At 32.9% G+C, this 14,593-nt stretch overlaps 1 protein-coding gene across 1 annotated transcript; it reads right to left on the bottom strand.

The window, feature by feature from the left end:
* Positions 1-482: 482 nt before the first annotated feature.
* Positions 483-8,031, bottom strand: LOC143049603 (uncharacterized). The gene is made up of 6 exons (XM_076223204.1): positions 7,894-8,031; positions 6,884-6,952; positions 6,267-6,650; positions 3,306-3,572; positions 2,449-2,539; positions 483-981 (listed from the first exon to the last, which is right to left on the bottom strand). Exons 1-6 carry the CDS (start codon positions 7,946-7,948, stop codon positions 483-485), a joined length of 1,365 nt encoding a protein of 454 aa, XP_076079319.1. The 5' UTR covers positions 7,949-8,031.
* Positions 8,032-14,593: the final 6,562 nt, after the last annotated feature.

Here is a 14,593-nt window from a genome sequence, read left to right as displayed (position 1 = left end):
ATTTTTGTAACATTAACGGATGATGAATTCTAAGTCTTGAAAATAAGGTACTTGACGTATTGCATTTGAATAAATATTCAGTTTTTAGTGATAAAATACAAGGGTTTTTTAAGGTACCAGCTTTATAATTTAATACGCCAGACGCGCGTTTCATCTACATATATATAAGACTCATCAGTGACGTTCATGATCAGATAAAAAAAAAGTACAAGGCCATGCAAGAACAAAATTAAAGAGCTTTCAGGAATAAAAATTCCAAAACGTTGTGCCAAAAACGGCTTTGGTATTCTCATTTTAGAATAATCCGCAATACTTGTTGTTTGATTTTTTTTGACTGACAACTGATATAATGTCAGTGTGGACTGAATGAGAGACGCAATGTTGATTTGTTAAACTTTCAAGTCTTCATTGATATATATCAACACTCGTCAGTATAATGTAGGGAGTTTTGAGCCTTCTAGAGTAATGAAAGACTAGTTAGTTTAATTATCTATACTTTTTATTTTTTTATTTTTATCAACAACAGCATACTCGACCGTGCTTTCGAATGGGGCAGTAACGTGTTTTATGTTTTGGCCAGTTCTTGTAGTTTTGTTCACAATAGCATACTCTGCATTACTTCCAGCAGTCACATCTTTTAAATTATTACCCGGCTCTTCTTCGGTTCTTTTTATTTCTGATCTAGGTGACGTGGTGGAGGTGGACTTAATGTTACGATCGTTATCAGAACCTTCATGCAAATGCATATTAACTATTTCAACAGAGCTATAGTTTCCATCAACTGTACTGTAGTCGCTATCAAAGATCTGTATCCCAGGGTTTTGTTTATTTTCTATGTCAACAGTATGATGATTACCTTCCATAATGTTTTGTTCAGATGTATTGTATAGACAATTATATTTTAATCCGTCAGAATCATCATCATTACTATTTATATCAGATTGAACTTCGATGCCGTCATTGTTTTTGTTACCTTTTCGCCTAAAATTTTTGTAGAAAAAACATGAATTAAACAAATATATTCACTTTACGACACAAACATCAAGTGTTCATTGCCTGTAAAGTTTTACAAACAAGTAGTATATGCGAATTACTTCCACATATGAAATAAACATTTTATGTGCCCTACACTGAAGATGAAATATATGGGCAAATTAAAACTATTTATTCATTCATTCATTCATTCATTCATTCATTCATTCATTCATTCATTCATTCATTCAGTCAGTCAGTCAGTCAGTCAGTCAGTCAGTCAGTCAGTCAGTCATTTCATTCATTTCATTCATTTCATTCATTTCATTCATTCGTTTATTCATTCATTCATTCAGTCAGTCAGTCAGTCAGTCAGTCAGTCAGTCAGTCAGTCAGTCAGTCAGTCAGTCATTTCATTCATTTCATTCATTTCATTAATTCATTCATTCGTTTATTCATTCATTCATTCATTCATTCATTTCATTCATTCATTTCATTCATTCATTCATTCCATTCCATTCATTCATTCATTCATTCATTCATTCATTCATTCCATTCCATTCATTCATTCATTATTCTTTATAACAGATGAAAAGGGAGATAGTCTAAGAAAATTAGTTTAACCCACCATGTGATCATGTCCCTGTTCATAATCAAGGAGACCTTGTTGTTGTCATTTGAGAAATGTGATGCTCATATACAAATCGGTATATAGTCAGCTATGTTTGTACTCAGTTAGCAAGACTAAAATTGTCAATTCGGTTTTTGTGTCGTCAAGTTGCTGTCTCATTGATGCAGATCCCATAATTTAAATCATGTTTTATTTCAAATCCACGAGAGCCTTTGTGATATATGAAGAGCCCGCTGAATTAAACTGTACATGTGGAAACTTTTAAGCATCGATTTATTCATGCAGTAGTAGCCCATGTTTCGCCTTGTTCATTGCGTTTTGTATGTTTGTAGGAACACAATTTATGATCTTGTTTATAGAAGTTGCACTAATAAAGAAGTAGGCTTTTTTATAATTTCAAATATCGTAAGAATGGAATCACTTCATACTAATTTTTAGAAATCAACGAATTATTCCTCAAATCAAAATTTGATGTGAGGTCAAACGGTTTGCAAAGTTATATCAACACTGACATACAGACACCATACCAACCTTTCAACATTCACTTTCACAACTAAACATAGTTTGTTGCCCGATAAAGTAGATTGAAACTCAGATGTATACATCACAAATAATGTAATAATGTATCGGATACATGGGAACGTTCAACAAAATTATTAACAGATATTTTTTTTAATTTACATTTCAATTTCGAAGCGGATTTTTTTTTATCACAAGATAACGAGAATTTAAACTTCTTTATTGTGGATATATTTTGCAGTAGACGTAAATGTTATGAAATAAAAAGACTTGTTAAACTACACTGGACGAATTTAAATCTAAAATGAAATTCCTACTCCTCTTACCTGATAATTATTATAGCTACTACTACACAGAACGCGACAACCACAACAGCAGAGCCTACACCGATGGCTATATACAGGGTTGAATCTATATCTACAAATTGAAGTATAATCGAATAATTATTGTACGATTTGTCATGCCTTTTTTTTTTAAATACATTTACATGTTTGTCTGACAAATAACATATATATCGAATTTACCAATCTATACAAGTTTTACTTTGAGTTTAATGTATATCTATATATAATCAAAAGGAGGTGTTAATGGTAAATAAGGAAAATAACGTATCTCAATATAGATACCAGGATAAAATTTTGTATTTACGGTAGACGCGCATTTCGGTTACAAAAGACTCATCAGTGACGCTCGAACAAAAAAAAATAAAAAGGCCAAATAAGTACGAAGTTGAAGAGCATTGTGGACTAAAATTCAAAAAGTTTTGCAAAATACAGCTAAGGTAATCTATTCTGATAAACGTCTTACGGTGTTTTTTAACATTATTGAAATTGTAGCAGTCATGATCAATTTTAATCACGCATATATACAACTACCTCATGCTTTATATCTATATAATATGAAATGTTGATGCATACGGTTCTTCAGTTGTAATGCTGTACAATGATAATGTTTCGAAATGCTTGAGCAAATTGTTGTATTATAGTAGCCTTAAGAAAAAAAAGATGTGATATGATGTCAATGACTCAACCTTCTACTTGGAATTAAATGACGTAGTTGTAAAAACTTTGAGTAACAGTACGGTCTTCAACAATGAAAAACACCCATATCTAAAGCGCTATTTAAAACACGATCTGTTTATGTGTCTAAAGCTCTGGTTAAAAGCGAGCACATTTAACATTACCTGATACAGCATTGTCCTCAATGACAGCGTCAGCCATTTGCCCTGTTGTTTGCATATCACCTGCAAAAGTGTAGTCCTCAATTGCAGCGTCAGTCATGTGTTGTGTTGTTTGTATATTACTTATAACAGTATCGTCCTGAATTGTAGCGTCAAACATGGGTTGTGTTGTTTGCATATTACTTGAAACAGTTTTATCCTGTTGCGTTGTTTGCGAATTAGAAAGACTGCAATTAATGTGTATGCCCACGTTATCGACAGCTGTATGTTCTGAAAATCAATTTCTACATTATGTTAGTTTTGAATTGAAGTAGTCAAAAGCAAATTCACATACAATTTTTCTATCAGGATTCTGGTCAGTAGTTATGAATACAAACTGGTATCGTATAAATACTGCTGATTGAATCTTATTATATGATTATAGTTTATGCAACTTGTAAGTACAACATTTAGTGATCTATATAAAAAGAAGATGTGGCATGGTTCTTTTTTCTTTATTAAGAAATAAAATTCAACCAACTGTTTATCGGTATTCAAGCAATTTCAACAGCGTACACATTTTAATCATCCTTTTAAAAATCATGTACCATCTTTTATTACATGGTGAAGTTAGTGGAATTACTGTTAGTAGTTGAACTGTGTAAAGCCCCAGTCCCACTAGACCACGATCGCACCACGCTCACCGCGATCTAAATTAAATTCAGATCGTGATGAGGTCGCGGTATGAGCGGCATGATCATGTAAATTTCCATTGCTTTCACGATACTACTACGTCCTCATTAAGCTTCTACAACAATCCCGCTACGGTTATACCATCGCGCTTATTCTTTGACCTCACTACGCTTATCAAGATCTTTCTACGCTCATCACGTTCTCACTACGACCATACCACAAGTTATCCGATTGCAGCACGACCTTACAACGCTTCTACCGCGATTATAGCACGTTCTTACAACGATTATACTACGTTCATATCGCGATCTTACTACGTTCTCAGAAAACACGTCAACATCGTGTTCCATATCAATACAGTTCCATTCCTTCTGTTTCTGATTAATACGTAGATTTCGCGGATTTGATACAGTCATGTCACCAAAATCAGCAAGAACACGTGGACATGGTGGTAGGGGTTGATGTAGAGGCAGAGGGAGCTCTGATTGTAACGAATCCTGATCAAGCAGAGATGTCGGACCGACCAATCCTACCTAAATTACAACCCATTGATGGTCCTTTAAGCTAAAACGACGATATTTTAGTGAACGATAGCAGAGATGACACAGATGTGTCAATAGATATAGGAAGATGTGGTGTGAGTGCCAATGAGTGCCAACTCTCCATCCAAGTAACAATTTATAAAAGTAAACCAGTATAGGTAAAGGTACGGCCTTCAACACGGAGCCTTGGCTCAAACCAACTAGCAAGCTATAAAGGGCCCCAAAAATTACTGGTGTAAAACCATTCAAACGGGAAAACCATGCAAGGGTATAATCTATACAAAAACAAGAAGCATGGTTGAGCCGTTAGAAAAAATGGACAAGAAATCTTATTACATACAGTTAAACAAAACCTGGAGAGATTTAACATATTTAATATGATAATGACAATGAGAATTGTGGTCGTAGTATGAACGGAATCAGGTCGTAAGAAGAGCGTGATGCAGACGGCAAGGGCGTGCTAGAATCGTACTATGGTCTTGAACAGCGTGGTGTAAACGTGGTAAAGTCGTAGTAGTGGAAGCGTAGTTGGGTCGCGGTAAGAACGTGATAGTCGTAGTGAGGTCGTAATAACGTCGCTGGGAGATCGTAGCGCAATCTCTACGAATAGAATCACGCTCTCGCTACAATGGTACAGCGACCTTTGCGATCTTACTACGACCTTAACGCGGTCTCACTACGCTTCTACTACGACCTGATTTCGCCATGACCGCACCACGATTGTTTTGAACATGTTCAAAGTTGGCCACGCTCATCACGATCTTGAAGACCTCATCACGACCGAGATATGACCTTACTGCGATCTACACGCATTTTGCATTTTTTTTCACAGATCGTAGTGCGATCGTGGCCAAGTGGGACTGCGGTATAAAGTTTGTTTTATGTATTATAGAGGCAAAAAAAGTACAATAGAAAAATAATTCAAGTCAATAATAAACTGACTATGTCATGGCAAAAAGAAAAGGACAAAAAGACAGCTGCAATCTACACAACATATTAACATACAAAATAAAGACTGAACACTGAGCAAAACGAACTCTGCGATATTATACGTAAACCCAATACATGGTAAAGAAAGGCAAAGAATGAGTAAAACTTAACCCCGGCTTAGTTTTTGTTTGCTCCGATGCAAATTGATAAACTCATCATAGATACGACCGGTTGTATATTTTGTCTACTAATAATTCATATTTTTTTATCATCTTTATATCAATGATCGCCTTGTCTAATTTGACAATTGCATTAAGCCAGATATTTTTGTGCTTTGTGCACTATTGTTTGTCTTTTAGTCTTTCTTTTTTTAGCCATGCTGTTGTAATTTATAGTTTGAATGTCACTCTGGTATTTGTCTCCTTTCTTTTCCTTAATACGGCAAAGGACTGCAGTTTCAGGGCTCATCCGAATTTATTTTATGGATTCTTTATATATTTGTTTTCGATTTTTTCATGTAGCATTTTGATTTTTTTTCTAAAATCATTAAAATCATTATAATAGTAGAGGGGTTTTGGGTTGTTTTATTACTGACGTTTATCTTACATCATGTAAATTGTAATCTTTCTTGACTACTCGGTATTTTCCTACATTTTTACATTTGAAACTTTTCCAAAATAAATCATCATTACAAAGACGTTTATTTCATCAATTAAAATCTTTGTGTATTTTAAAAACAGTAAATATTGTTTTTCAAACTTCCTTATCTATCTCAAATGCAATAAATAAATTAAGAAATAAAACGTTTCCAAGTACCTACGTCGATATATTTGAATGCAGTATCCTCTGGAGAAATTACCACCAATAATTCTGGAACTGAGCTTAAGAACTCCGTTTTGTAAAAGTGAGACAGAGCGTACATTTGTTCCTTGCATACATTCAATTGAATCCTTATTCGCTTGGTACGTGTCTGGAATTGTGTAGTCTATATCAATGACAAGTCCACATGCCTCCCCTTCTGGAGCTGCACGTGTCTGTAAATCATATCTTCTCATGTAAAGAGTATAAATCATATATTGATTTTGTAAACTAACTTCACATGTACACCCATCTTGTTTGGTCATGACACGTAATGCAACACTATCTGTTGTTGTGCCTCCATTGCTCGGTTCTTCTTTTGCAAAATCATTTGTGCACATATCCGCTTCAAACATAAAAGAAAAAATAACGATAAATATACGAACGAAAGCAAAATTTAAATTCCCTACATTGCAGTCCCATCTGCTTGCATTGAGACAAGTCATCACAATAATATTTAATAGAAAAAAATATCATACAAACTTTAACCAAAGCATAGCAATTAATCGTTTAGCAAGTACATGTAGCTAAAAATCTGAAAAGAAACGTATTTTTCCAAGCAACAATTTGATCACTTACCGATGGTTGCACTTGGAGTGAAATCTGGACATGGATTTGGTACTGATGATAGCTGAACATGTTGAAGTTCTACAATTGAATTTTTACATTATATCTGGAATTATTTTATATATTACAAACTGGTAAAGGAGAATGTGGACCGGGAACTGCTAACCCTCTGAATCATTTTATGTAATCCCTAGTTTTATTTTTGTGAAGTTAATTCATTGTGCGTTTTTTTTTCCATTTTCTGTGTAATGTCTTGATATTGTCGTTTATCTCGTCGTCAATTTGTTTTTGCCGTGGTGTTGTCTGTTTTTATTTATGACAAAAACGCAGTGGAAGATACCACACAGGCAATCAAACCACTTTTTGTGTCTTGTAAACTGTATGCAGAATGCATCAGACAATTGTCATTTAATTTTTAAGGTATAACACAACATAACATATACTAAATATAATGCAAACGTCGATTTAATTTAAATTTTATCCAGCCGGTATATTCATCTGACCTCTAAATGATCCATTATGATACTAAAGGGGTATTGGGTTGTTTTATTGTTGACGTTTATCTCACATATTCATTTACACACGTAAATAAAATAACTATTAGTTAATATAAAAATGTATTAATTGCTTCATAAATTAACTCATTTATTTGATTCTTAGAGATATAATATGTATATTCATGGCATCATGTTCAATTATGTAAACAACAATAAACTTTTTGCGGTTAAATGCTTATCAAACGTATATCAGGGTATTTCCTGGCATGTGTTATTATTCACAATTAAGTACTAAATCATGATTAATAAAACCTGTCTTTATATCGTTAAATTCTGTGTTTTGAGTTATCAACTACTAACTTGTAAAATATAAAGCATAAAAACCTTATAGTTAGTTCATATCTAAGCACATTTCATGTGTTTGAATTCAACATTGCAGGTTCCTGGCTTATATACGTACTGAACCCTTTTCAAATCAAACATCTCAGTATCCTATTAAAAACAAAATATAAAATTTCTATTTACCTGTTATGTACACATATATACAAATCCTTAAAATATGAAACGAAGTGTTCTCCATTTATGTGTTTACGACAAATAATGTCAAGTATGTGTATATATTTTAATTCACGGATGTTGTCATTGTTCGAATTGTCGTAACCGTACTCCTGTCCTTAAAAATCGTATGGGTGTATTCCTTCAAATAATTTTGTTTATCGATAATTAAAATATAATATACCTACTATGTATGTATGAACATACAGTATTTCCTTATTTAAATGGACTAAAATTCAAGATGTTGATCATTCTTTTCTGCGTCTTATACGCTGTGTAAAATGTATTTGGTTAGTCTTCAATTTTATCTTCATGCAACGATAAAGATGAAAACGTCATTTACTGAATACAAGTGACAAACCAGACCGTGATCGCAAAATATGATAACACATTAAACGGAAAAGAAAAAGAACCACGAAAAAAGGATAATTGGTAACCTTTTTTTTTTGAATAAATAAAAGCATAAACCCATACACTGCGGTCTGCACAATGATACGTAAATCATGAGAGATATATAGTTTTAAATAGATGGTTTGGGCGATTCTCAGGTAGACGACACTGATCCTGAGGAGCAGGATCTGCTTATCCTTGTGGAGCACCTCAGATCACCCCTAAGTTTTGCTTATTCTTAAGTTTTCTATGTTGTGTCGTGTGTACTATTGTTTTTATGTTTGTTCCTTTACCTTTTTAGCCATGGCGTTGTCAATATATTTTCAATTTATAAGTTTGACTGTCCCTCTGGTATCTTTCGTCCCTCTTTTCTAATACATTGTTAAAAAAAGGCATATTAAATATTGTCTCTGTTAATAAAGTAAAAAAATATAGATTTGCGCATTTTATGGAACAAATAATTCTTCTTAATTTTTAATCATATATCTTTCGGTTTGAAATGTAGATCAATGAAGCAATGAACCTGACTTCATTTTTGAAACTATTTGAATATACCTTTTTCAAAGCCAGAGAACAACAAATATATCTATCATATATAAATTATTAGAAGTGCTTATCTTAAATACTTGCAAGAAAACAACCTCATTTGCTTTGTGTTCGTGGTGATAAGGATAAGCACACAAGAGATTGTAAAATCAACATTCGGAACACAAATGCATCATGTCTTATTACAACCAAAGAAAAGGCACACATCACAAGAAACAATTGAGCGCATCGAAGTTCACAGAACACATGGAGTAAAATTTAGTTATTGGGAAGTTTTGGATTTACATAACTGGATGTAAATGTTGGTATTGTAGTTGTTTCATTACATGATGGGGTTTTGGTCTATCGTAATGATAATTTGTCAATTATTTATAAGGCTTTCAAATTAAACAATCACGATTTGGCACTATTTTGCTGTGTTTATGCCAGTGTATGGTGTGATTTTATCATTCTTTGATGAAGTTATCACATACATTGATAAGGAAAAATCACGTAGCTAGTTGGAAATTTTGTTTTTTAAAAACAGATTTCTACATCGTTGTTTTATGTACCTCGGTCGGGTGTGACTAGCTATCAAGTTGGTGTTCAAATCAAAATTCCAGTTACTGCTTCATTTAAAATTCGAGTAACTGTTCGTGTTATGCTTCGAGTTTGAATAAGAATTCAACCCATTAGAGTTAAAATGCGTTTAACTGTTTTCTTTCGAGTAACAATTCAAGGTGAACTTCGAATTTGAATCTCATCTAGTTTTAATTTGAGTTGACCTTCGAGTTAGAATTATGGTTGATAAAATGCATTTGTTTTCAAATTTTGCTTTCGTCCGGGCTTTTGATTACGGGGGGGGGGGGGGGGGATAATATTAAATTATGGGGAACCGGTAGAAAATTATAAGAAGAGGTACCACGATGTTTTTAACGAAAAAGTATATTTTCCCTTGCAAACGGATGCATCTGCTATTTTTATTTTATAAGTTAAGAGATGAAACTCTTTCAGTGTTACAAAAAAAAAGGCAAAATGTACTGAAGGGATGTTTTAACTTTTAAGTCGAAAATGAACAGACAATACCATGGTCATAAACGGCAAACGACCAAAAGACATATGCATTTGCATTGTGTTAATATCACTTCTAAGATCACCATATATCCGGTTTCGTGTGAATATTTGTGTTGTAATAAAGTATCGTAAAATTAATTATGTTTACCTATTATTTCATCTGTTTCGTACACCAACATATTCTTTATTGTAAATTTGGTCGTTATTCGCAGGAAAATCTTCATTTGAAAGAAAGGAAAATTTAGGCTATCTCAATTTGTACTTTATATGCGTTTATCCAAGAACTGTTCACCTAAAAATTAATGAAACTTTTCTTGAGAATTTGTGCACTAAATAACCAACTAGTTAAAAAAGACCGATTCCTTTTTATCTGTGCATATTCCATACATTTGTTCTTGCAACTATAGGCCGTTTGAATTTCATACAATTTCAAACATAAATTATTCAAATATCAATTTGTAAGTAAGCTTATTTTGCAATATGCCTCATCTCAAGTATATATACGAATATCGACATTTATTTCTAAAATATTTACTCAAGTGAAACCGAAAGCTGTCAATCATGTCTAATTGTGAATATTTATTGATGACATGATCAATAAAAAAGAATATCCAAAAACACCGAATTCATATGTAAATGCTAAAATATGAGAAGTCATTAAAACCCGACAAACTCAATCGCTCGACTACATCTCTCATCAACACGAATGACAACAACTATTATATTGCCGCAAAAAATCATCTTCTAAAATCAGCGGTGGGTAAAACTGGTTTCATACATGTATCTAGATAAACCTCCAATACCGCCATTTTGACAAAGCTTTGCGAAGAACCAAAATAGAAATGCGCGATCGGTAAACTTGCTTTTTAGACAAAAAATCCAGCTTTTTAAAATAAGAACCAACAAAGAAATAAAGTTGATAATTTCATATAAAATACTTGGGATCAAGCAACCAAAACTTTGTAGCGATAGATAACATTCTAATAAAAACGCAAATCAACAAGCATATCACTAAATTAAAGAAGATCACCCTGATCAAGTGTCTTTTGTAGGTACAAATGTATTCCAATGCGCAGTACTCTGGTGATAACCAAAATAATGTTTGATGATGACACTCGTCTGCCTCTGTAAAGGGTGGTTTTACAAAACAATATAAAGTAGAAGATGTCGTATGACAGCCAATGACAGAACTCTCCACAAGAGACAAAATGACACAGATATTAACAATTATAGGTCACCGTATGGCTATCAACAATGAGCAAAGCCCATACCGCATATTCAGCCACAAAAGGTTTACTATGAAGACCTGATAGACATTTTGTTTTGGCTATGCATTCTATAACAGACTTGTAAGTTAAATGTGTTCATGTTGGTCTGAATTAGCTGCTAATCACAGTGTAGATACTATTCTGTACGCTATCCGGAAGTCGCGATTTTCGAAGCGAGGATTTCAAACTAGCTAACAGAACGGTTTTGTTTTGGTGCTTTTTCTCATCATTTGTTTACTCCTATATCTATAAAGTGCTTTGCACATCTTAAATGCATGTATAACATCATAAATATGAGTAACTGTAACAAAAACATGCAGCAGAATATAAAATATACGCGTGCATCACACCAACTTCATAGAAAAAAGTGAAATCGATTGACAATTTTGCTCTCGTAGTACAAAACAAATAATCTTTTATTGCAAATATTTGCATCAGCTTACAGTAAGATATATACTGTTTCAATATTCCTACCGTATTTAAGTAGAATGTTCGTATTTCAAATAAAAAATATGCTTTCCTTGAGGATCCCAAAATAAATTACTGTACGATCATTCTAAAACTGACTGTATTCTAGTAGCGATTTCAGATTTTTTGTCTGTATGACCAGTCGTGATTTTGAAGAAAAAACCAACAACAAATGGAAGTTTTTAACGACCTTCACTGAAAAACAACGGCAATTTGAAGGTATATACGTGTCTATGTGAAATTATGATTGTGTCCATGGAACTTTAACGTGTAATTTCTTTCTTTAGACAATACAAATATATTTCTGATGATTTTTATAGACGGCAAAATAATTATATTTTTGTTCCGTCAGTCTTACTTAAAATCAAATGCCTAAAAAGCAATACATGATTCGCTTGTGGACTTTGTAATAGACCTTTTCAATATCTCTCGACACAGACTAATGACACCTACAGTTTACAGGTAAAATGGGTGGGTCGTCTCAAAGACAAAAACCTTCATGATTATCAATACGTTACATATTGGATTGACTATATAGCTTCAGAATATATATCCACCAAAAAGATAAATAAATATTTGTATCTGTCATATAGTTTTCTTTTTTTTGTATGTATTTACACGACATTTCATGTTGAATTGATTGAAACAAATACAGCAACCGCTACCATTCTGCTTCCTGGTCCGCTTCTCTTCAATTTTATAATTATGTGAGTCTTTTACCAAATATTCGCCGCAATAAAATAACGAGTAATTTGTTGGTGTAAAAGCTTTGATAAAATTTTCCAAAATTTATATAAAAAAAAAGAAGAAGTAAATACTGGACTGTCCGTATGTCCATATCACACTTGTGAGCACGACCAAATTGGTATTTTCAACCGGTCTTCACCTTAGTTGATGTACATATTCAATTACCGGATGGATAATCATATGTATTTCGAAAGTCTAAGGAAAATATCACATCTATCTTTTCTTTTTTTTTTATCAACGGCGGACGTCTCCGCTTCAAGATATTTTATTAGAGATGATGTTTTCACGATGAATTTTGAAGAAAAAAAAATGTAATTGACTTCTCGTTTTAATGTTTCAACATCTAAGCAGTACATATTTTTTTTTTAAATACATGCGTATGCAATTTATATTTCAAGTTGTTAGTTAACACTATATAGAGCTTGTTGACATTGCAAAATCAATATGGTCAGTGCTGAGCAGGGGCTTGGAGACCCGTAAACGGCTGATGTCCCGAAAACAACATACATTGTTCCCTCGTCATATTGTTCTTCCCCTGTTCCTGAAAATGACCTTTTGGTTTCTTTCAAAAAGTGAATAAACTGTCATTGCTGTATTTTGTTTTGTTTTCACCGGGTCAGAATGTGTTTCTCTATATCCAATTTGCGGAACAAAGTTTTGTACCTTTTTCAGTTCTTTTTTTTTTTCGTACTTTAGATTTTTTTTTATTTCATCTATAACCATACATAAGGGATGTTTTGGATCAAAATAAGGAGAAATGGTCTGCTGCATTTTCCGAAGGACTGTGTTCTCCTTAGAGACAAAGTTTATCCAACTCGTCATCCTTTAGTTACACCATTTACAACAACTCAAATTAATCGTAAGCTATAACATTTGATAAAATACAGCAAATTTAATAGCGTGATTGGTGAATTAAAAATATACAAAGCATTGAGTACATTATGGAGGCACACAAGGCCAAAACAGCAGACACTTTGAAAACATGTGCCGCCTTTGTCAACAGACATAATACGTTGTTTATTTGAATTTGAACCACAATTAAGCATGCTTTGTTCTTTCATTTTCCAAATTCCACCAGGACAGCTAGAACTCTACGTTTCAACAGATAAACTATAAAAAAAATCCATGTTATTTGGACTCTGTAGGAAAATTGTATCATTGTCAATGAAATTAATAAAATCAATAATGATTTCATTTATTTTTTTCATTTTTGAGACGACCCTTCACATTTTACCTGTCGTAGTCGTTCTCAACTGTAGGTGTCGAGAGATGTTGAAAAGGTCTATTAGTGTGTCGTTGCAGTTATCTGTTTAACTATTACATTTTTAAAGACTACTTATACCGTTGACCAATATTGGTGATTACATACATCAAGACTGTCTCTTTTAAAATGACAAAAAATAGATAGAAAAAGCTTTGTTTAAAAACTTTAGGTATTGAGGAAAGAATTAACGAAATTATACCCCGCCACTTCTATAGTCCATGTTTTGGAAAAAATAAACCACCAGAAAAACTAAATTATAGGTGTACAGGGGCATCATTTAATAACGAATATGAGAAAGTTTTATTAATACTAGTATATTGTAAGTTTTTGAAAGTTGCGCAAAGTAAGCGGGTACCACACAATAAGGTAGTGGAAAAGTCCATATCATGGAAATAAAAAACTGATAATTTTTCGAAAAACCAAAATAAGAGGTACACAATTGAATTAAATGATAAGGAATCTGAAAAAGATTCATTAAGTTATGATAAGTGTCTGAAGGAAGTTGTGGATATGAAATAGGTACGCCCAATATAAGGTTATGACAAAGTCCGTATTTTAGATAGAGAAACATCAAAAATATTTTTACAAAAAATAGAAGGTCCATAGTACATAAATAGATAAAAAATGGAGCAATTTTAGAAAAGTTTAACAATTGGTTTTGGAGGTCACGGTTGGAAATACCTGATGGGTGCCCCCATATAATGCAATGTTCAAGTCCGTATCTTATACATGTATAAAGAAACCCCATAAAATATTTTTAATAAAATAAGAAATACATTCCTTTTTCTATATAAATAAGGCCGTTAATTTTCTCGTTTGAATTGTTTTACATTGTCATTTCGAGGCTTTTTATAGCTGACTTTGTGGTATTGGCTTTTCTTATTGTTGAAGGCCATACGGTGACCTATATTTGTTAATAAACTGTGTCATTTTG

This window comes from Mytilus galloprovincialis, chromosome 10, assembly GCF_965363235.1.
Source record: "Mytilus galloprovincialis chromosome 10, xbMytGall1.hap1.1, whole genome shotgun sequence".
In the NCBI taxonomy this organism is placed as follows: domain Eukaryota; kingdom Metazoa; phylum Mollusca; class Bivalvia; order Mytilida; family Mytilidae; genus Mytilus; species Mytilus galloprovincialis.
Note: the sequence above shows the minus strand (reverse complement) of the source record. Positions and strands in the feature narration are given on the sequence as shown.

Bases quoted from the DNA above. Each gene is read 5' to 3' on its own strand.
- LOC143049603 (XM_076223204.1), bottom strand. From the start codon at position 7,948: ATGGAGAACACTTCGTTTCATATTTTAAGGATTTGTATATATGTGTAC. The intron at 3,573-6,266 runs GTAGGTACTTGG...ATTGATTTTCAG, and splicing joins CTGCATTCAAATATATCGAC to AACATACAGCTGTCGATAAC. The intron at 2,540-3,305 runs GTAATGTTAAAT...TTCAATTTGTAG, and splicing joins TGAGGACAATGCTGTATCAG to ATATAGATTCAACCCTGTAT.